The sequence below is a fragment of the Mchenga conophoros genome, linkage group LG10 (genome assembly GCF_057382185.1).
Source record: "Mchenga conophoros isolate Kocher_MC1m ecotype Shallow Benthic linkage group LG10, M_conophoros_male_GT1.1, whole genome shotgun sequence".
Lineage (NCBI taxonomy): Eukaryota > Metazoa > Chordata > Actinopteri > Cichliformes > Cichlidae > Mchenga > Mchenga conophoros.
Window position 1 is genome coordinate 22,683,432 of NC_140535.1, and position 22,628 is coordinate 22,706,059.

The 22,628-nt window shown below is 40.1% G+C and overlaps 1 protein-coding gene across 1 annotated transcript; it reads left to right on the top strand.

Annotated features, from left to right (window-relative positions):
• The first annotated feature begins 2,691 nt into the window (after positions 1-2,691).
• On the top strand, positions 2,692-20,045 carry LOC146565957 (actin filament-associated protein 1-like 1). Its single transcript, XM_085289420.1, has 19 exons — positions 2,692-3,004; positions 10,166-10,294; positions 11,846-11,926; positions 12,053-12,138; positions 12,223-12,334; positions 12,448-12,537; positions 12,657-12,868; positions 13,107-13,286; positions 13,383-13,475; positions 14,029-14,131; positions 15,638-15,793; positions 16,375-16,589; positions 16,797-16,942; positions 17,059-17,137; positions 17,571-17,679; positions 17,785-17,952; positions 18,044-18,210; positions 18,858-18,983; positions 19,060-20,045. Exons 1-19 carry the CDS (start codon positions 2,983-2,985, stop codon positions 19,084-19,086), a joined length of 2,301 nt encoding a protein of 766 aa, XP_085145546.1. The 5' UTR covers positions 2,692-2,982; the 3' UTR covers positions 19,087-20,045.
• The last annotated feature ends 2,583 nt before the right edge of the window (positions 20,046-22,628 follow it).

The following is a 22,628-nucleotide window of genomic DNA, read 5'->3' on the forward strand; positions in this document are numbered from 1 at the left end:
GTTTACAGGCTGCAGCAATTAATCACATATACAACGTTTGCCTTTTTGTTTATTGGAGTTTTCATTTACAGCCTAATGTCTTTCACTGCTACTCTTAAATAAATGATGCACTGATTTATTTAGTGTGCGGTATTTTTTTTTCCAACCCTCGAATGCAACTCAATAGAAGTTATGATGTTATCTGTTCTATGGTTTGTATTTTTAGACTTCACTGACACAATCATTAATCAAGGGCTCATCTTTAAAGTGCTTTCACCTGGACCTCTCTTATCTCTCAGAGTGTTCAGTTTTACTGCAGATCTGGGGGTACGGAGAGCTGCTTCCTTATCTGGAAAATATATGAATTTTGATAAACGCTTTAGGAAAGTGGAGGACTATCAGTGAATATATCTCTTGGCAGATTTGTATTTTTGTGCACATAATAATAATAATTTATATGAGTTTACTATATGAACATTTTTTTAATTAAAGTAATGTGCATTTTAGAAATATAATACATAGTCTGAGAGGTTTAAATACAATTATTTATTTAACTGAGTGACATTTATTGCAGCTACACCACCTGAATTAGCACCCAACCGTTGCAATCTTTTTTATTCATAAACTTGTATTAGCTGTTATTTGGTATCATGAACATAGACGTTTATTTTTTTTTTCTGGTTGTACTTTGGTTTTACCACCTGACATGGATGGTTTACCAGCTGAATTTACCCATTAGTATCCATATTTAAGAGAACACAGCCAGCCATGAAGACCTCACTGGGTTACTCTGTATGATGAAACATTATTTTCACTGTTATTATTATTTTATTTCATATTAATAGTCTCATATTCATGGTGGAGCCATCGTGACATATGACAAATTGCTGAACAAAATTCTAGTAATTATCTCAACAGCTTCAAAACTATCTGGATTTGATTTTTTTTTCTTGAAAAAGACAGTTTTCACCATTCTAAAGAACACCAACATTAATATTTGACTTTTTGTGTGAGAGAGACTGAACTCCTTCAGCCAAACTCTTCTTTAATAAGTCATCTTCAAGAAATAGTTTCCAGGCTTCTTGAAAGACCTCCACTGTGTTTTTAGGCGGCTTTAGAAACTCACTGTTTTACCTCCCTTTGTTCATATATGATTTAAACCAAAAATGGAATTTTCAGTCCAGTTCTTGTATAATCTAGCATACCTCATTATTTTCTCCCACTTACTTTTCCTTTCTGATGATGCTTCAGTGAACAGTAGATAATCAGCTGAAGAGCCAGATGCATCTCTCAGGTCCCGTGTCAGGTCTTTACTAGATATCTTGCTGTTTTGCAATGATGTGACGTTCAGATATTGTTCATCTGCTGTAGGTAGATTTTATTTAGTTATTTTTAGCCCTTCTACTTATTTTGTCCCCCACTTTTCCAATTTCCTTTAGATTTTTTAGGGACACACTGCACACCATAGTGGGACTTCCCAAGTTTAAGGATGAAAAAAAAAATACAATTTTATACCTGTCAAACCTTGATATCAGTGCCATTTTGTATTATAGATTTGACTAAAGAAATAGGAACAAATTATCTGTTTTTGCAAAACTGATTCTTTGCTAACTTATATATAGAAGCAAAACTGTTTCATTCCTTTAGTTAGGTTATTTTTTATGCTTGAGTGGTTCAGACTTCGGGTCCTAACAAACAACCAAACTGTCACGACCTGCGGGGTCGGCAAGGCACTGATCAGCAATCTCTCTCCCCCTCCCCTGTTTTGCCGGGGCGGAACTCATGGCGGGTTCACGCCCTCGGCCCATGCCCTCCCGGATCATGCACACCTGGGCCTCATCAGACCAGCTGGTATATCAGAAGGAGGAGATCAGCTGTTCAACGCTGGATTGTTGTGAAGACTCCTGTCAGTACACGTCGAGCCCTAGTTTCCCACACTTCCGCCTCAGAAAGTAACATTTGTCTCTCTGTTCTAGATTCCCCGGACCCGTCCCCGTGTTTCCCCGTGTGGAGCGTGTAAGAGGTGGCTGGTCACTAGCGGAGAGAGGTTGGCGTGAGCGTGTGTGTGATCCCCTTGTTTTCCCTGGAGCCCTGGAACCCGTCCTCGCACATCTTGTATATAGCACTGTCCTCGCACTGCCTGTAAATACACTTGGTGAAGATTTTTGTGAATAAACTGTCTCTGTTACAACGCACTCCGGAGTCCTGCGAGTGGATCCTCAGAGCAACCCGTGACACAAACAAATAAAAATTCCTCTGAAAATGGTGAAGTCCAAGGAGCCAAAAGCAGTCAATGAATGACTTTCAAAGAAAATGGAAAAAAAGAGAAAGACCTTCAGAAATCCTGGAGAACTATTGCTCAAGACCACTTCAAAAAAAAAAAAAAAAAAAAAAAAAAAAAAAAAAAATTCCAAGAAAGTCTGGCTCCTGAAAATCAGGCATTGCTTAAACCTTTTCCAGAGCGCTGTAGACTCAAACATGTGCATGATCCTTGAGTAAGGACCTTCTTAACGTTAAAAAATAATTCTGCCTTTAATAATTATGGTTTATGATCTCTTAAAGTAAGAAAGTGCATATTTCTGGCCCCAACAGTATGCATCCCGGCCTCCAACCAGATATATTTGCTAATAAAAACCTGTTGTCTGGTTAATACTGTAGGAATTACATGATCATGTGAGTATTATGCCTTCCGTACCAAACTACTACCCCGGTATTGCCATGTTACTACCAAGCTGTAATGCTATGATGACTATTGTCACTGTGGATCTGTAACAGAACACCACCAGCACTAGGACCCAGCGGGACTCTTGATGATGAACAAGCAGCCCCTACTCAAAAAGTGTAGCGGCCACTCTGACTCACTTGGCCGCACAGAGGCCGACAGACCTCCGCTGTGTATGCGGGTACAACTCTTCTCACATGAGCAGAACTTGTAACCGAAGCAACTGAGGGATTATTACTGGAAACAAATCGGGCGGCACAGACTTCAGAACATCTGAAGACATGGACTCCAAACGACAGAGTGGTAAGTAAATATCCATGTATCGCACGGTAACTGTAAATACTTTATGATAAAGCCTCCATAGGTTGGGTGGGCACCAGTGTAAATGCAAGAGCTCCTCCACAGCGAGGCCACATTCATAAACCCAAACAGAAACAACTGGTTACATTAAAAAACATTATCCACCGTATCAGATACGATATACAGTTCTTTTCCAAACAAAAGCGATGTTATGGGTGGTTTTAATACATCTGGGTTCTCGTTAAACACACGTGAATGGAGAAGCAGCATCTGTCTCAAGTTTCTCTGAGTGAGCGAGCAGAGCGACTCGCGCCTCGCTGCCGGTTGACTCCTGGGGAGTGGGGAGTGATGTCATACAGCCACGCGCCGGGTGGTGCGCTGTGTGAGTGGATGGAGGAGGTATCCTCAGGTAGAGTGATGCAATCTGATACCAACAGAAAAGTGCCCTGTTGGAAGCAGCGCTGCTGGTGGGAAGCAGCAGCAGCTGAATGGCTGCTCTGTTTCAAAACCCTTCAGGCCACTGTGTTGCAAACAGGAAGCTTCTTTACGGGAGACCAGGTGATGAAGAAGGGGCTTAATTTGAAAGATAATAAGAAAGGGGGTTCGTTTGTCACAGAGGTAACTGGTTAAATAGGCAGTTTGCATTAAACGGAAATGTAAATGGATGTCAATGGCATAGCTCAATGCAGCTGCAGAATTAAATTCTAAGCATCTTATCTTGGAATTTGGGACTCTTATCTTATCTTATCTCATCTCATCTTAACATCCTATAACACATAACTTCCCCAGTTCACTGTATTTTTATTAAGTGTGCAGTTCATCTCTTTTTATTATAAGATTTGTGTGAATTTATTGATAATTCGTCTTTTGAAGCAGCTAAATGTAAATAAGCCAATCTTTTTTGTCTTATGGACAGGTGACAAATAAAAGGAAAGAAATAACATTGTTGGGCCACTACATGCCACAGTATGGCACTAAACTTAAATATCTCTGGATCTCTAATGGAGGTCTCTTTTCCAACTGATTCTCACTCATTTGGTGTTTTAGTGATGGTGGTGCTCACACTGTCTAACAAGCTGATCTAAAATCACAGATAGATGTTCTTCCATCTTGAGACCAGGTGATTGTGAAGGCTACAGCATACTATACACATCACTTTTTATAAATTATTAATTAAGAGATTCATTGGCCACCTGTGTCTTACGGATACGAATGTTGCTAACTAGTAAAGGCCATTCAAATCAGAAGTGATTCTTTATAGGATAAAAGCTATGTTATTCTTCCCTGTAAAAGCAGGGAACCTTTCTGTCTGTAAATTTGTCTGTTTGTCAGGAGGATGAAACAAAAACTATCAACCTGACTTTCATGAAAAGTTGCGCATGGACAAATTGAAGAACTGATTCAGTTTTGTTGTGCACCTGGATCACTTTCTTTTTCTTTCCTTAAAAACTGGAAAATGCTGCATTGGCTTTGGCAGACGTTGGGCTCGCTGCCCTTTTAGTTATTTTATTTACACTTCTGCTTTTCCAATGTGAAAATGTGTTGGAGGGGAAAAACATGGAGCACTCAGACACAAGCGGCAAATCCACAGCCAAATGGTTGGAGCAGCTGTACACTGCAGGAGAAAATATTCTCACAGTAAATGTGTGAATACTTGATACTGGAGATTTGGCAAAATATTGCAAGAGCTTCAGTGGCTGGGAAAAATTGGTAGATTCTGAGCTGTGGATAAAGGAGAGATTAAAGAGCTGCAAAGTTTTCTCACAAGCCTATTTTAATTTAAAAAGGTAAACATACCCCTCACTGAATTTTACACTGTTTCTGCGTGCATTCTGCCTATAAGTGGTTTATTGCATTTGCACATATGATTTTCCTCAGTTTAATATGTGTCACAAGCCTTGACCTCTGCCACGTTTGCCTTAAAATCCCTTTTCCTCTACGATTCATTCCAGTGCACAACACACCCCCTCGCTCCATTTTCAGAAAGTGCACAACTCCCTCTTGATTGGATTTCAAGTTGTGTTTCACACAGAAATATAACCTTCACGAATGGAAGTGAGACTGCAGCTCGAAGCCAGAATTAGCTGCGCTTCAAATCAGCTGTGATTACATTTTCTGTAACAGAAACGCAACAGAGCAGCAGGTCTGTACATGTGTCCCATGTGTGTCTGGTGTAGGTGGAAGCTAAGCTGATGTGGTGATGATAGCAGCTTCCCCCTGCCACCAAAGTGGAAAAACAGAGAATCCTGATATTTTGTCCTCATCATCACCCTGTCACTCCCCGTAAAAGCAATAAAAAATAAAACCTTTGAGTGGGTGCGTGTGTCTGTGTGTGTACGTACGCCTCAGTGTTTGCATTTGTGAAAGACAGTGATGACAGGTAGTAACAGTAAAGTGTGGACTGGTCCAGTCATTTTAAATCGTGTGCACTTGATAGGATTATTGCAGACTTAGTTCAAGAAAAGAAACAAAACTAGCTAATTTCCAGATTTCATGCCTTCACAACTCATACTAACTGTGTTCTGGCTGCTGCGTTATCTTTACAAACCATTTTCATTCCACTCTGGGCAAATAAAGAATTTCAGTATTTATAAAAGTCGTTTGTGCCCCTCTGTTTCCTGTGTTTCCACACCATTTGCTATCTGCAGAAAATGATAAGATACTAAAAGAATGCGAAAAGAATTCGTCTACTGTTTCCCCCCAGCTGTTTCTTGCTATCTTTGTTGTGGACTTTTTAAAGTGTCTGACTGAACGCTAACCCCAGGCAAGCACTGACACCATCTTTTGTTGTCACGAAAATATGAATTACTGGATGCTGTGTCTCTGAAGTAGACTTTTGTCTTAGTGGGAGATGCTGGGCCTGCCAAGCCTTGAACTTTGGCCTCTGTCTGAAGAGGATGGGTGTCTGGGGAAGGGACAGAGGGAGACAGGCGAGGGAGAGGAGTTGAAGGAAAAGGATCTCAGAGGAAGGGAAAGAAAGGAGTGGCAGAGAGAATGTGCAATCTGGAGGGACCTCAGTGCTGAGGAGTGTGGGGGAGGCAGGAAGAGGACAGTTTCATACGGTTTTTGCGTAGAGTATATGTCTTAAATTACCCTTGTTACACATATTAATGTCAATCAGGTAACAGAATCTATGGAAGCAAAAAGCAGTACAGTTCAGTGCATTCATATAGAGTACTTCTGAGTCATGAAGTGTTGGTAAAATTATAACATGGAGGGATATTTTGAATGGGAGAGGCAAGTGAGGATGGGTAGCCTTGGATTTATGTTAATTGGTGTGTTCGAATTATAATGGATGGGAACGAAAGCCTCAGTTTAGGAGAGCCAAAGTGTCTTTCCTGTTTTGACCTGCTGCTTATAGGTATTATGCGGCGAGAAAAGCAGCAGCAGCAGCAGCAGTAAGTAGCAGTTGTTTTGTTCTGAGCTGCAACCAAACACACTAAATCAGTCCAAATGAGAGTCGCATGGCCCGAGTCTCATGACTGATCTTCATCAGGAAGTCTGTCTGTGGAAACACACAGAAAAAGGAACGTGAAGACGCACAAACAAACACATTCCTCTTTGTACTCTTGTGACTGTATGTTTACTCAGACGAGGAAGCGAGAGACGAATTAACAGTGAGCGTTTGTGCTTCCTCTTAGTTAAGTGAATGATCGTGTCTATCAGTGGGGAAAAAAAGGATTTGAAGAGGAAATTTGTGCCGTGTGTGTGTGTGTGTGTGTGTATGTGCTTGCATGTGTGTGGTTCTGGGTGGAGTGGGGGTGCGTGGGGCAGTGGGGGATTACAAAGATCCCTCTGTGGGTGAGACAGACCACAATCCTGCAGAACAGCTGATTCTCAGCTTCTGAACCCTCAGGTCCCTTGAGAGAGAGAGAGGGAAATAGAAGGAGAGAGAAATAAAGATATAGACTCAGAGATGAGGGGGAGAGAGAGAGCAGACTGATGTCCTTGACTGTGCGTGTCTTTGAGACCGGCAGAAAATAGATCAGAGCACTGGTCTGATTACTCGAGATCTTTGTTGATTGTTTTTTAATTGACGTTTCCTCAAGTAGAGCAAAATGCATCTGCAAATTGAGCACCCATCAGATAGGAATCTTTCTATTCAGTTGGTTTGGGAGAAATGTAGAGTATGGGCAAGAGATGGAGGGAGAGCATGCAGCGAGAGAAGATGTTGGGGCAGAAACCGAAACAGCAGGACACAAAATGGGAAAGTGGGAAGAAGTGAAGGAGGTGAGGTTCATAATGCAATGGAGAGTCAAGATCAGGAAGGAGGGGAGAGAAGCTCCTGTCGACAGCAAAGACAGGAAACCACAGCTGCACTCGCACGTACACTCACTCATACACACACGCACGCACACACACAGCTGCTGGAGATACAACCCTGCATGCCCGTGGATTGAGACCGTGCAGCTGCGTTGCACCACGCCCCTCTTACACTGTGTGTTAGTTCCTGTTTTGTTTTCTCCGGGAGTCTCTGACTCCGACAATACGATTGTTTGCTCTGGTCTTGCCGAGCATTGTGGCCATCTAATTTTGGCCCTTGCGGAGACAATAGAGTATTGTCCGAGTGAGAGGGGGAGGCGGAAGAGGCTTGTGAGAGAGTCAGGGCTTTTTCGCTCACTCTCTCTGTCTTCACGTTGTGTGTGAGGAAAACAGACTGTTTTGATCTTATTTTTATTTAACCCTTGTTCCATTTCTTTTCTGGGAATAGGCAATTCATTTATTTATGTTTTTTTTAGGTGTACTTATGCCATAATAAATTGTAAACATACTAAAGCTTATTGATCTGACTAATCATTGTGAAGCATGTTCTTCTTAACAAAGCCATAAAATTAAGTGGATCAGATTGTAAAAAGGGACACGAGGCGAAAGAGTCTGCTCTTTCAAATCATTGCTGAAAAATCCTGTTGCTTTTCCAGCTTTCCAGCTATGAACTTTCTGCTTTGTATTATGAATGAAACTGAACTGTAAATTTGACATTTTTAATGCCAAAAAATACAAAATTTAAATGTTTCCACAAACTATAATCTTTCCAGTGTGGATAAAGCCACATAAAAAGCACAGGCTATTAAAACCTCCCACTGGAAACCAAAGGGACATGAAACTATTTTAGACTTGGTTGCACTTGACCTGTTCAAGTGTATGAATAATACTTCATCAAATAACAGTGGATAATATCAGAGAAGCAGTTCTAATGTCTTCAGTGTTTAATTAAAAGTCAATATCAGAAGAAAAGCTGCTTGCTCCGGGTTCAGACTAATCCTAAGATACGCCTTTCAATCTTCTTATATTTAGAAGTAAACAAGTAAATGAACTAACTTGGGGCTTCAAGCAGTTTGGTAACCATCTCCTGTCCTCTGTGGTGAAGCTATACATTTTCCTCTTCACTTTGGCTCCATTTCCTTTAGGGAAGGAAGCTTCCTCCTCCTCACCTTCTTTTTTCTCCGGCTCCCCCTCCTGCTCCTCCTCCTCCTCTTTGTTGGCTGTGAGCAGGCAGGATGTGTGAGAGTGTGTCAGGGCATTTGAAACAATGTCAAGGTCAACAAAACACACACACGGACACACACGCTTGACCCACACAGGATGTAGGAGTGAAAAGAGTAAGTTTTTCAAAGAAAGCACAAAATATCAACGTGGAAAGTCGGATTTAACGCTTAGTAGTGACACACAGAAAACTCGCTGTGTTCCCAAAAAGGCTTGCTCCGAGCGGGACAAAATCACCAGGGTGACATTAGAGGATGTTAAAAATCTTTTCCCTGTCAGCTGTTGCAGCAGCTGACAGCTGAGTTCCAAACTGACTTCATGCCACTTGTGAACTGACAGTTTGGCCTTGTGATGATCTGATGGCCATGCTGAGCACTCAGGATTTTACTTTATTGCTTTTACCTTAAACATTCTTCCCTTAGACAATATTATAGCCTTAAAAACTGCATAAAGCATTATTACCATGCAGATTGTACGCAGTTATATTTATCTATAAAATGTGACTACAGCAGCTAAAGACATAAAGGCCTAAATGTCCTCCAGTTTTCTGCTTCTGAATTCAGACAAATCTGGTTATTGTACTGCTATCCTTAAAATCGTAGAAACATGCTGTCTAACCAGATACTTTCTATCTATTGCATTACTGTGGCCTTCAGTAACACTGTGAGGCATCCTTGAGTCATTTTTGTCCAGGACATATCCTTTAGCGCACACATTAGACAAATATGTAAGAATGCTTTCTTTCATGTGCTAAATTCAATGGGAAACACCCTTTCTTAGAGTGATGCTAAAAAAAACAGTTCATACTTTTTTACTTTGTGGCTGGACTCTTGTAATTCATTATTATCAGGCTGTTTTAAAAACTCCCTAAAAAGCTTTCAGTGTTTCAAAACACTGCAGTGAGAGTACTAACAATGAGATCATATTTCTCCCAGATTAGCTTCTCTTCATTGGCTCCCTGTTGAATTTAAACTTCGCCTCACACACAAGGTCTTGAATAATCAGGGCCGTCATATCTTAAAGACCTCACAGTACCATATGATCATAAACAGAACACTTCGCTCTGAGACTGCAGGCTTATTTGTGGTTATTAAAAGTTTCTAAAAGTAGAATGGGAGGCAGAGCTTTCAGCTGTTAGGCTGCTCTTCTGTGGACCCAGCTCCCAGTTTGTATTTAGTAGACAGACACCCTCTCTACTTTTAGGATTAGACTTAAAACTTTCCGTTTTGATAAGGCATACAGTTAGAACGATCCCTCCCTGACTTCCCATGATGCACTGAGCAGTTCTTCTCCACTTATCTCTTCTCATTCCCCATTCATTATATGGCTTTGTAAGGCATTGCACTTTGTGTTATCCCTCCCATAGTGTGTGTTTTGTCCTTGTTTCTCTGTTCCCTCCTTTTTTCTTTTTCCCCTCACCCCGTTTGTGGCTGCCTGTCCCTGAGCCTGGTTCAGCTGCAGGTTTCTTCCTGTCAAAAGAAAGTTTTCCCTTCCCGCTGTCTCCAAGTGCTTGCTCATAGGGGATCATCATATTGTTGGGGTTTTCTCTCTAATATTATGGGATCTTTACATTACAATATTTTGATGAATTGATATAAATAAAATTTAGTTGAAGTGAATAACCTGGTGGTTCTTGAAATCAGAAGAGTATTACATGATGTCTGTTTTTGTGGTTTCTAGTTGTGATGGAACGACTTGTAAATGAGTTAGGCTCTCTGCTGAAGATGTTGGACCACGAGACGGTCAGTCCTGCTACCGCTGAAAAAATGGCATCCATACGTAACATCCTGGACTCACTGCAGCTGTCAGGTACAGAATCTCCAATGTTAGGATGGCAATGTAAATAACTCAGGTTAATATTTCTTAACATGTACAGTTTCTTGTACAGCACAGGTTAATACATTTCACACAGCACAGAAATAACTTACAGTTCTTTACTTAGTCAACTGCACTGAATGACCTTTCCCAATTGTTTAAATTTAGGACTTCGAAGAAGGTCCACTCGGTCCTGGCTGGTCCAGCCAGCCGTAGTCTAAGCAGTTTAAGGTCTGGCTGCAGATAGACTACATCAATAAAGTGAAAAACTCATTTGTCCAAACTTCCAATTGTTTTTAAGTCACTCACTATGATTTTGATGTTGCTGTTTGATTGATGGTTTTGTGATTTCCACTGACTGTGTAATATATTCTCCCTTGAAGATAATAAAGATCTGATCTTTCAGATAGAGCCCAGTAATAATAAAATTGCCCTTTTGTGTTACTTTTATTATTTATTTTATTTCCTGCTCTTCTGTCAGGTGCTACTGGCTTCTTATAGCATGCATAGTTCTACTGTAAGATTGGACATCTAGAGACTGAAGTTTCTGTCTTTTGGACATCTGCATTTTGGTTAGGTTTTGGTAAAACGATTTTAGGATGAAATATGACTTGCAGAAACATCAGGGCAGTATTTAAAATGGTGTTTCATTAGAAAAAAGTCATGCATTATAAACAGTTTGATTGCCAGACTTGTCTCACTAGTGCCAAGAAACACCTTCTGCACACCAGCAGGTCAGATAGAACAGCAGCATTTGATGTCCTGGCATTACAAAAATAGTAAAAGCAGCACTTTATTTCAATACAATGTAGAAATAAGAATATTCAATGTAGAAGTGTTTTTTTATTTATTCAGGATGAATTCAGCTGAGTGTGATGGCAGCAGTTTAGCCAAAAAGGAAAAAAAAGTCAGAAGTGTCACATCAACAGTACTACAGCATGTCTTTCTTTTTTTGTCTGTTTGCAATGGTGTGACCCTACTGTGTTTAGCCAACCACACTGAAACTGCTCAACTTGAGAGAGTGCAGCAGTTGTTGTGCTACAAAATGCAGCCTCTGTGACATGAAATCTTGCTGAGGTCTTTACAGACAAATCCCTTTTTATCTGGAAGAATACAGGATGTCGGGGAGGATAAAAGGATCCGTGTAAGAGGATAATGAAATGCAAAGAGGATAATGAGAACAGCAAAACATCCCGATGGTCTCAGAAAACAAATATTAGACTGGACCCAGTCTGTCGTGTCCATACTCATCTTTTTTAAATAGTTGCTGTGTATTTCGCATCATTGTATCAGTTTTTTTCTGTCAAACCTTTCTGTGACCTTTCACACACATTTTCTTTGTTCTTGCTGTACAAAGATTTTCAATCTCAGTTCTGTACTCCCTGTACATAGGTCACCATAGATCTAATTTTTATTGCAGATGAAATACTATTTATACTTCATTATTCAGTCTCTATAGCCCTTCTTAATCCTGACCTAAAAGCTATAGGCTATGTAACCCTAACTCTGATCCTGGTTTTAATCCATAATTTGTCTTTTCCACAGTGAACGGCTCTGATGTCTACATGAACAGCTGTCTCTATGGCAATGGCACGAGCTTTGTAGAGTCTCTGTTTGAGGATTTTGGTTAGTAGTCCTTCAAAATGCCTTCGGTTCGGTTCAGTTACAAAAAAATCCTTTGTGTATGTATTTACAATCATTATACCTCTGTTTATATAAAATTATAAAGTTAATCATGATTAATCCTATCAGGCTGTGATTTGCACATGCTCAGTGCATCTCCAGTGGAGCAGAAAGAGCACAAGGATGAAGAGGAGAAGACTCATCCCAATAAATCTGTAAGTCATTCACAGAAACTACTTACCTACACCAGCCTTCCTTTTACCCCCAGTTCTGGTTCAGCAGCTACCTTTGGTTTTCAGACCCCAACTGACACTCCTCCTCCTCCTCTGCCAACTACACCCCTTCCTGATGACTACTATGAAGAAGCTGTTCCTCTAGATCCGGGATCTACTCCTCAGTACTTTACCACCAGTATGAACACATGCATATACAAACGCACATGTGTGTGCGCATTCATGTATAATGGTAATCAGATCAGTACCTTTGGTTCTGCTTTCTCACATACTCTATCTATTCACCTGTAGCATCCAGGAACTCTGTGGAGGACGCCTATTATGAAGATGCTGACAATAACTACCCCACCACCAGAATGAATGGGCCTCCCAAAAGCTCCTGTGAGTCTTAATCTGACCCTTATTCATGCTAGTTTATGTCTAGTAGTAGAGCTAGGATTTTGTGAATCACAATTTGTTTTGTGGATCTTCTGTAAAACAATAATTGCTTTGGTACTCAGACAATGACTCAGATGCTCTGAGTAGTTCCTACGAGTCTTACGAAGAAGAGGAAGAGGAAGCAAAGGGCCGAGACCAACCTCAGAGATGGACAGCCGAGGAAAGAACAGATGGACCGGTTCGAGACTGCCGCATCTGTGCCTTCCTACTGCGAAAGAAACGCTTTGGCCAGTGGGCTAAGCAGCTTGTTGTTGTCCGAGACAATAAACTGCAGGTAAATAGATGCTGCTGTTTATTAATGTTTATTTTATCATTCAAATCAAAGAATTGTCTTTTTCTGGTGTTATTCAAGGTAAATCCTTATTTATTTATGGTGAATCAGACAGTTGAACACACTTATTTGTAAGCCACAGTTTACACAGTTATTTTCCAGCTTATAACAGTAAGAGGCTAGGCTTACATAGATTATCTTTTACTCAAATAATGCATGTTCTTGACTTCTTCCTTCACAGTGTTTTAAAAGCATCAAAGAGAGCTCTCCCAACACAGAGCTCCCACTGAATCTTTGCAACGTCATCTATGTCCCTAAGGAAGGCCGGAAAAAGCGTCACGAGTTGCGCTTCTCATTACCTGGGGGCGAAGCGCTAGTCTTGGCAGTCCAGAGTAAAGAACAGGCCCAGCGATGGCTCAAGGTACCTTTTTTCACCTCATTAGAGGCACGGTGCTGAGACAGATGAGCAGACACAAGGCTGTGTCTGTAAATGAATGTTTTCTTTTTCTCTGTTCAGGTGGTCCACGATGTTGGCAGCCAGTGTAGCAACACTGAGGGGCTGGATGGATCAACTTCTCCAATTATACAGAGGAAGCTGGAGCTCGACAAGGTGAGTGTGCTTATCTGCGTATGTCCTTGAATGTCAGACTGTTTGTCCGCAGTGTTCTCTTTGTGGTCTTGCCACAAAGACCAAAATTTCCCATAAAACAGACTTAATGAGGAGCCCCAATGCCGGTCTAACGCTGTGCTCTTACTGTGTCTTACTATGACAAATGTAATTTGTGGCATACTGAATATATACCCCAGTTTTAACATTTCAGTGTCGCTGACATCACCCTCTTTCAGCCCACGCATGACACAACTATTCCTTTGGCTTCTAGTTTACAAGCAGTGAGTGAGGTGATTATTGCGGTTGCTGAGTTGCCTTGGTTTCAAAGAGCTTCAAGTCCTGAACAAACTGAATGCATGCTGACATGGCAGTTACACCCCACGTTGGCAGAAAGAAATAGTCATACTCCCAGAGGATACATTAATTTTTATTTATTTTTATTTTTAACATGAAAACGGAAAGACAAATGTGCCAATTTTTGCTATTCCTTGTCTCCTCTCTTCAAATGTTATAAAAGAGAGAAGTAAAAGTGTTTTGTTCCTTTTGTTGCCAGGTGCTACAGTCTGAGAGACAGGCTTCAGACTCAGACAGCGGGCCAACAGCAGACAGTCAGGCCACTGCACACGGGTCAGGACGAGACACTACTGACTCACTCAGTACGTGAACCTTCACCAGCAGTTTTTGAGATGTTTTTGTTGCAACCGACTCTTTTTTATTGTGGTTGCTTCATTGAAATAAGCTTCTTGTGTGTACACTCTCAGTAATTATAGCACAAGACATGTTATTGCAGGTTAAATCGGTGGTTATAGTGAGATTTAACGTTAGATTAGTGTCTGTGGGTAATTTCTCAGTGTTACCACAGATATATTGGGACAGTTCAACATGATTTACACTTTACATGCTCTTTAAAATCACAGCAAAGCATCTTTCTGGTCTCGTTGGCATATTTCACAGTGAAAACAAACATTTAGATAGATGGTTGTTAAAGGGTATTTAGGCACAGTTCCGCAGATGCAGCACACTGTTGATCTGTGGGGAGAGGCATAACACCTTCCTCTCACGTGTTGTAAGATTAGGAGGTAAAGGATTCATTTCAGTATATTTGTAACACACATCATATACTGCATTGCTCTTCTAGCTTAATTTATGTTGCCATTTTTATGAAAAGAGAGGAACACTGTATGAGTAATACTATTCTGACTCATTCATTGATACTTTGTAGCAAATTTTAAAAAAGGTAAACTAATAACTGGCAGGGAGACGATTTTTTCCCTCCAATATTCTACATCTTTAACATAGAGAAACCAACATAGTTACAGTTTAAGAGAAATGTAAATGACTGTGATGCAACTTCTCTGTAGTAAATGATAACTGTATGTCTGTTACAAAGTTTAGTGGTTGTTGATGGGTTTTGTGTGAATAGTGTTTTACGTAGTCTAGCATCTTTTTAAACCATAAATATTTAAATAAGGGTTCTTCAAATGGTTCCTCAGTTTCTAAGAGTCCCCACTTTCAGGGTCTGGAACTCAGGTCCCCACAAGGCTACAAAAGCAAACACACACACAATATTTTTGTTTTTCTATCTACAAAATCAGGAAGGATAAACCAGGGAGATCCTTGGTGCTGGGTTAGAAAATAGGTCAAACACAGTGAAATTGGGAAACAGTTGTTTCAAATCTGTTTACGGACGAAGGAACTCTGATCCTAAAGAGACATGAGAGAGAGGGAGAGACAGGAAGTGAGGCTCGAGCAGATATGACATCCTTCCTGTCCTCTTCCTGCAATTGTCTCCCACTGACATCATCAGGAAGTAGTGTGAACAGTGCACTGCAGCACCTGGTACATTCAGAGTGAACTTGCAAACCGGCTGTCGGGGTCTGGTTGAATAAATACAAGCCATCTCTGAAATAACAAGATATTATTTCTTCAAAAGCTTCATGAGTCCTGTTTGGGTGCAGGGTCTTTTTCAAAAATGTATTTTTTCCAGAATTCAGACCTTTTACTTTATTCCAGTTTTCATCATGTTTTTGTTACATTGTAACTGATAAAATGTAAAACTTAAAAAAAATAATAACAGCATGATATTTAAATGATGAGGCAACATTGTCTGTTTTACTGGCTGGATGTTATAAAGTTCAACTTCAGGATGTGTTTGACTTCAGACAGGGGGAAGCGTGGAGCATTTTCAGAGCTGACCGGGTCGATGAGCCGAGCAGCTGGGAGGAAAATCAATCGGATCATCACCTTTTCCAAGCGGAAACCTCCTTTACCAGGAGAGTCTCCTTTGTCTTCTGGCCAGCATGACAACCCCCGCTCTGGTGAGAAGACCTGATGAATACTTTGTTGAATGGCTGGTTAGTTAGAGAATCATCTAAGTGGCTGATTGATGTTTAGATTGTTTTCCATTAGCATTTGTAATTTGACATCAGTGTCAAAGAGTGTTAAAGGACAAATTAATGCTGATGATGCACAATTCAGAACAATAAAAATGCCTTTTAGGAAAAAAACTTATAACTGTAGAGATGTAAAAGTTATTGTACATATTCTTCCTATAATACACCAAATATTTGTCCACGAATTCCTCCTCCATGATCAGGAGCTAAACAATTATAATGTGCTGTAATGGGCACAAGTAGATATTAAGTCCCTGAAGTTTTTATTCCATATCTGTTGTTATGACATCATCAGTTTGCCTAGCCAACACCTAAGAACAAGCTAAAATGACTCATTTTTAGCATTCATGCCAATATAACAACTTATAAAAACATCATATCATTTTAATTTCATGATAATAACATCTAATTTAGATCCAGAAACCGAACGTCACATCAAACAGTGTTGGGTACATTATATGACAATGAATAAAATGTAAATACGTTCTTTTTAACACACTCATCAGGATATCTGAGCGTGTGTCTGAGCGGCTCTTGGAGGGAGCGGTGGTGCGTGCTCCGGGGTGGAAGTTTGTACCTGCAGAAGGACCCTGGGGACCAGCGACCCCCAATCATTGTGGTGCCACTCAAGGGGGCAGAGGTGATGCCAGGCGGGCTTGGACCTAAACATCCGTTCTCTTTCCGCATCCTACAGGGAGGCAACGAGCTGGCAGCTCTGGAGGTGAAGCAGGAGATCTTGAATCGTTTTATCCAGCACAGGAGATTTAATGTATATACAGACTGATTTTATTTGTGCCACTTGGTTACATCACTGTTGATATAGCTGAGAGGTATCATCAGTGTGCGCACAGGCATGCCACACCTTACATTTTTCTGCTCATGGACTAACAAATGTGCGTGTGTCTGTTCGTGTTTGTGTGTCATTCAGGCCAGCTGCTCTGAGGATCTTGGCCGCTGGCTTGGAGTTTTATTTGCAGAAACCGGCAGCAGCACTCTCCCTGAAGAGTTGCACTATGATTACATCGATGTGGACACACTTACTGACATACGGCATGCTGCCAGACACTCCTTCTTGTGAGTCAACAGTATGCGTTTTTGTGCATATGTTTACCCAACAGTCTTTTATTACAGCTTTTATTTTGAAATACTCATTTTTATATTCATATATCTTCCTCTTCTTTTTCTCCCAGGTGGGCTACAACAGCTAACTCCTCCAGTAGTGCTTCAATAGACTCCAGAACTTACGATGAGGTCTATGAAAGTGTTGCGGTGAGAAAACTTTATTTTTCTTTAATTCTAAGCAAGTGATGAGATACAAAAACCTTTATATTGAACACAGCAGACACAGAGATGTTTAAATCTGCTTCTACTCTCTTTCTCTCCTCACTGATCCTCTCCTCTCTCTTACATTCATTCATTGAAATTTATTGCAAATTTACAGAATACAAACACCATTTTTTTGTAACTTAGGATTTTAATACCATTCTGTGTTGAGCTTCACTGGAGCCCTAGTGAAACTACTAATAAGATTTTGGATAATAGATTAACAAAATATGTTTTCTTTTTTCTTTTTTAATCCGATCTTTAAAAAGCTTACATTTATCAGTCATATAAACATATAGTATTTATAGTATTTTCCTTTTCCTTAAAGTTCCTCTATTACATTTTGTTAATTAGAATTCATTAAATTATTCTGTTGCAGGAAGTGGATGTGGAGAGCAGAGGAGGCCAGGTGAGACGTCACGCTTCGTTCTCCAGCAGGGACTCTGAGAAAACTGAACAACAAGCTGCCATTAAGAGACATGCCTCCAGTGAGTCTCGGTTAATTTCATAATTCATTAGACTGTCTCCATGAAAGTGATTTGGGTTCAAATGTGGCCAAATCTGTCTTCATTTCCTTCTTTTTCACATCATAGATGTGAATCAGTATGGGCGGTATGGGAAGACACGGGCAGAGGAGGATGCCAGGCGGTACCTGAGAGAGAAAGAGGAGTTGGAGAAGCAGAAGGAGGACCTCAGAAATGCACTGATTTCCCTGCGCAAGGAGAAAAGGCAGTTGAAGGAGGAGGGGAAGAGCGGCACAGGTCAGAGACGAATCACACACACAGCGCTTGTTCAGTCGTAGGCTTCATAGCGGTCCTAATTATGAGTGTGTGTGTGTGTGTGTGTGTTCAGGTAATAGTGTGGAAAAGCAGTTAGCTGAGCTGGAAACACTGTGCAAACAGAAGGAGGAGGAACGGGTGGAGCTGGAACTGAGACTGACAGAGGTCAAAGAAAACCTGAAGAAGTCACTGGCTAGAGGGGCACTGGGTCCACCTACTGATACCAAGATCAACGTCAAGGTAGGCAGCAAACACACACATCTGTTTACAGCTGGAACTGAAGCTCTCCTTAGAAAACTCTTAATGAATGTACTTTAAAATATATACAAACGCTCTTATAAGAGTTCTTTACATACATACATTTAAATGCAGTCGTGAGGTTTTTTGTTTAGGATGGAGGTAAAAAGATGATACTAAAAATACATCAATATCAACGACTGCTAAAAGTTCATATGAGCTTCAGTGAAGATTTACGGTTGATTTTTGTCCAGAACATGAGCTGAGGGATTTCTCATATGAACAGCTGGGACTGTATTAAGACAAATCCTTTAAATCAGTGTGCAGTGTCTGTTACCAGACAAGTCATTTATTTGACCATATGGCCCTTATTTATTTGACTTTTATTTTATCAGGCTTTATATGTTTGTTTGCTAACATATGTTTCTCATTTTAGACATTTATAATGAGTTTCTGTGTTTGCTTGTTTTGGTGTTTCTCTCTTCATTCTTTCTGTGTTCTTGTATGCTTGTTTTAGTAATCCATCTGCTTTTGACTGGAAGAACTTTTGGTCTTCTTGTGTTGTTTTTAAAGTAACATCACTGGGCTCAAATAAGTGAAATCAAACTTTTACTGTTTTTTGGGGGGGTTGCCTGTGTGTTCGTGCGTAGGCGCAGGGCAGTAAGGTTGAAAAGGTTTACATGGAGACTGTGCCTGTCAACGCGGCATCTGAGCTTCGAAAGCGGCCTCCGTCTCTTTACGCCTCCTCCAAGGGGAATGTGATGCAGAAGGCAAAGGTAGAGTGCGCGTGTGTTTGTGTGTGCGAGGACCAAAAACTGCTTGACTCACATGCTCCCGTTTTACTGTTTCCAGGAGTGGGAGTCAAAGAAGGGGACATAGAGTGATCATAAACAGATCGACAGATGGAGACGAGGACGTTTGAAAGGAAAACGCAAGAAGAGCAAGAAAACTGGCACTGAAGAGAGAAAGGATGGACTCGGAGGCATTGCGCTCTCATTTCATCTAAAGGAAAAGTACAGGCAGCGTGATGCTGCACCAGCTACTGTAAATACGACATGCTCAGCTGATACATCAGTACCGTGTTAATGTGGATCACTATGAACGTGATGTGTACGTGTTGGTGTGAGTTTGCATGCGTGTTTACATTTGCACAGGGCTGCAGAAAGTTTAAAAAAAAAAAAAGGAAAGCGTAGCAAAGGGAGAGTGTAGTTCTTCAACACTGTGAGTTCAGCGTTACAGGCAAGACGTTTTAGCTACACCCACTGGTTTGTATTGTTTTTATACTTGATACTTGGAAATGAAAAATGAAAAACCTGGTTAAAGAAATTTTTTTAGTTATAATCTTAAATTATCATTATTAGTAAGAGAAGTACAGAATCTCATATCTTAATTGTGTATTTATACGTTTAATAAAAAATATCGAGTAGACACTGTTCCTAAAAGCAATGAATAAATGTTTGTTGTTGCAATGTGAAACAATTGGTTTTAACCTTTATATGACTCTTATTTTTCACATTTGACTTTTGCACTTTATCTTGTTGTATTTTGTGATTGCATAAATGTGTCCTCGGCCCCTCTCAGCTGAATCATTTGAAGATAAATGCCTGTGTCTGCTTTACCTGCCCTTCACTGAGAAACGAACACACGCAAATGTTGGAGTAAATAATTTTATAAAGAATATTTGTGTTTGGGACTGTTTATTTTATGTCCCCCGTGTCTATTTTCCCTCATTTCTTTAGACTTTTAAGATTCTTTACCAGAGTTTCTTTTATTGCTGCCTCTCATCCACCCCCAAGATGAGTTACCAATAATAGCAACAGAGCTCTGAAATAGAAGCACCACCTAGTGGTCAAATAAAATGCCACTTTTGCTTTAATGTTCTTGTTTTGCTTCCAAAGGCAAGTTGAAGTTAATTATGCTAAGTTCAACATTAAAATAAGTCAATACTTAAGGTTTTTTCCTCTCTTATAAGAGCTCAAGGAGCTCCTTAATGTGAAGATAACTACAGTCAAAGCTACTATGTGAGAGGGCAGTGGTTCAATGCCAAGCTCCTCCAGCTTGCATGTTGTTGAGGTCTCCATGGACAGTTTACGGAGCCCAATACTGTAGCTTACTTCACTGATTGTGAGACAGTGAGAAAGTGTTTAAAGGCTTATGGGTTGGAGTTGAACGTTAGGTGAGTGTGAATAAAACAGCGTTATAATTCTTTCTCTTCGTCTGCTAGATAAGGCAATAAATGTCATTTCTGTTCATGGTACAACTCATAAAAAACGTTTTCATGCATGAAAAACACAAATTCACTTTATCCAGAATCCTGTTTGGATCCTACAGTGATTAACTTAAGTGTTTTATGCATATGTTCAGTGCAGCACCATGCGGTTTTCGATCATCATTCACGTGCTCTGTTAAACTCCAAATGTCTGAATAACAAGCATGGCTTCTTTGAGCCTTCAGATAAAGTGGTTTGCGTGTTTTTGATATCTGTATCAAACATACAGTCACGGTAAAAAGAGAGTGCACCCTCTGCCGATTCTTTGTTTTACATCATTTGATCAGGGCATAACTAAATATATTGATCTGGTCTTCACCAGTTCTTAAGATTAAGTTAATACAACCTCAGATGAAGAAAAGCAATGCATAATACATTATTTATTTAAGCACGCCCATGATTCTTAAGCTAGTAGAACCACTTTTATCAGCTATAATTTGAAGTACCTTGAAATAATCATTTGTATGACTTCATCAGTCTCTCACATCTTTGTGGGAGAATTTTTGCCCGCTTTTCTTTACAGCGTTGTTTCAGTTGTTTGAGGGTAGCAGTCGGGTTGAGGTCACTGTGCTTGGCAGTCAGTACGAGGAGTTTGTGCTGATATTCCGTGGTTGTTTTTTGTCCATATGCCCAAAGAACATCGATCCAGACGTCTTGTGGTTTGTTCAGAAACAGCTTTGCAAACCTAAGACGTGCTACTATGTTGATTTTAAAGAGAAGAGGCTTTCTCCTAAAAACCCTTCCAGAAAAAGAATAAACTTATTCAGCCTTTTTCTAATTGTATTTATTTGCTGGGTAGTCCACTTCTGGGAACATCGGCCACTGTCTCAATTGTTTACACTTTGGAAGGGCAAATTGGAAAATCTGCCAAACTGATTGGCGGCAACAATTGCTTTTCTACAATCAGTGCTGATGTCGTTCCTCATTGGCGTCGTGTGAATGCTCCAGACCAGCAAACTGCCAAAACTTGCTTTTATAGATGTTCTCACACTTGGTTGGTTATCAGTATCAATCAAGTGTTTTTGATTAGCAGCATCTACTTCTTACCATCTTAATCCCTGTGGAACCAGTAAAGGTGGTAGCTTTCACACATTGCTTTTGTTTTGGCTTAATCTTCGTTAAATAAATAATGACACACTCTTTTGTATATTTATAAGATCTGCCAAGGACCAGATGATTTTTATTATTTGATATGCAAAACATTAGAATTGAAAAGAGGCTGCACTTTTTTTTACCATGACTGTATTATCCATTGTAAATTACTACAAAGTTGAGACAATGTAAAATAAATATTTTACTTTATTAAGAGTCATTTCCCTTCATTCATATGTCAAAATTAAATATGCTGTGCTTCTTCTGTAAGCATTTAGCATTGCCACTCCTTTCTATAAATGAGTACACTCGATTTTACACCATTATTCATCATTTAGCATTTAACAGTGTTAATGAAGGAGCAGGTCACCACTTTATAATACCAAGCAAAAACATGAAGAGCCATGGTTAACTCATCATGACTGCAACATCTGGAATTAAACATAATAAACATGTGCAAATTTTGTTTTAGAGCCCACCCCGTAAACTGCAGACGACTATGAACATGATTAATATATCCTAATTCACGATGAATGACATACATGTGGCATTAATTAACGCCCCGCTTCATGCAAGAGCTGTTTTATTTATGTACTCCTGATAATTCATGAGGGTTTGCATAATTATTTAATGAGCTTTTACCATGATTAGTTGGTGAGGTTTTACATTAATTATTATTTTTCATGCCTGAAGTCTTACATTAATCCGCGAGGTTGTATTCACAGACCCCCGTTATGGAGTGCTAGCAAATCAGCACTGTTACACTCGGTAATCCACACAAGCCACTATCAACACGTTTTCATAGGGACTAATTCATCTTCCGCCTTTGGTGGTGGTAAAACCGTCGGCGCTGGGCATGAAACCAAAACTATCAGCAGCCCACTGGAGCAATAGAATAAAAATATGTCTTATGTAATAAGAAAAAGAAATGTGAGCGCTGCCTTGACTGTTGATAAAATTCAAATATTATAAGCCAGACTTCAAACATTTGAAACAGACATGACATCAGCCAGGTGCAAAATGCTTGAATAAATACACAAGGGAGACAGTTCACTTCCTT

Bases quoted from the DNA above. Each gene is read 5' to 3' on its own strand.
- LOC146565957 (XM_085289420.1), top strand. From the start codon at position 2,983: ATGGACTCCAAACGACAGAGTG. The intron at 15,794-16,374 runs GTGAGAAGACCT...CACACTCATCAG, and splicing joins GCATGACAACCCCCGCTCTG to GATATCTGAGCGTGTGTCTG. The intron at 16,590-16,796 runs GTGAAGCAGGAG...TGTGTCATTCAG, and splicing joins ACGAGCTGGCAGCTCTGGAG to GCCAGCTGCTCTGAGGATCT.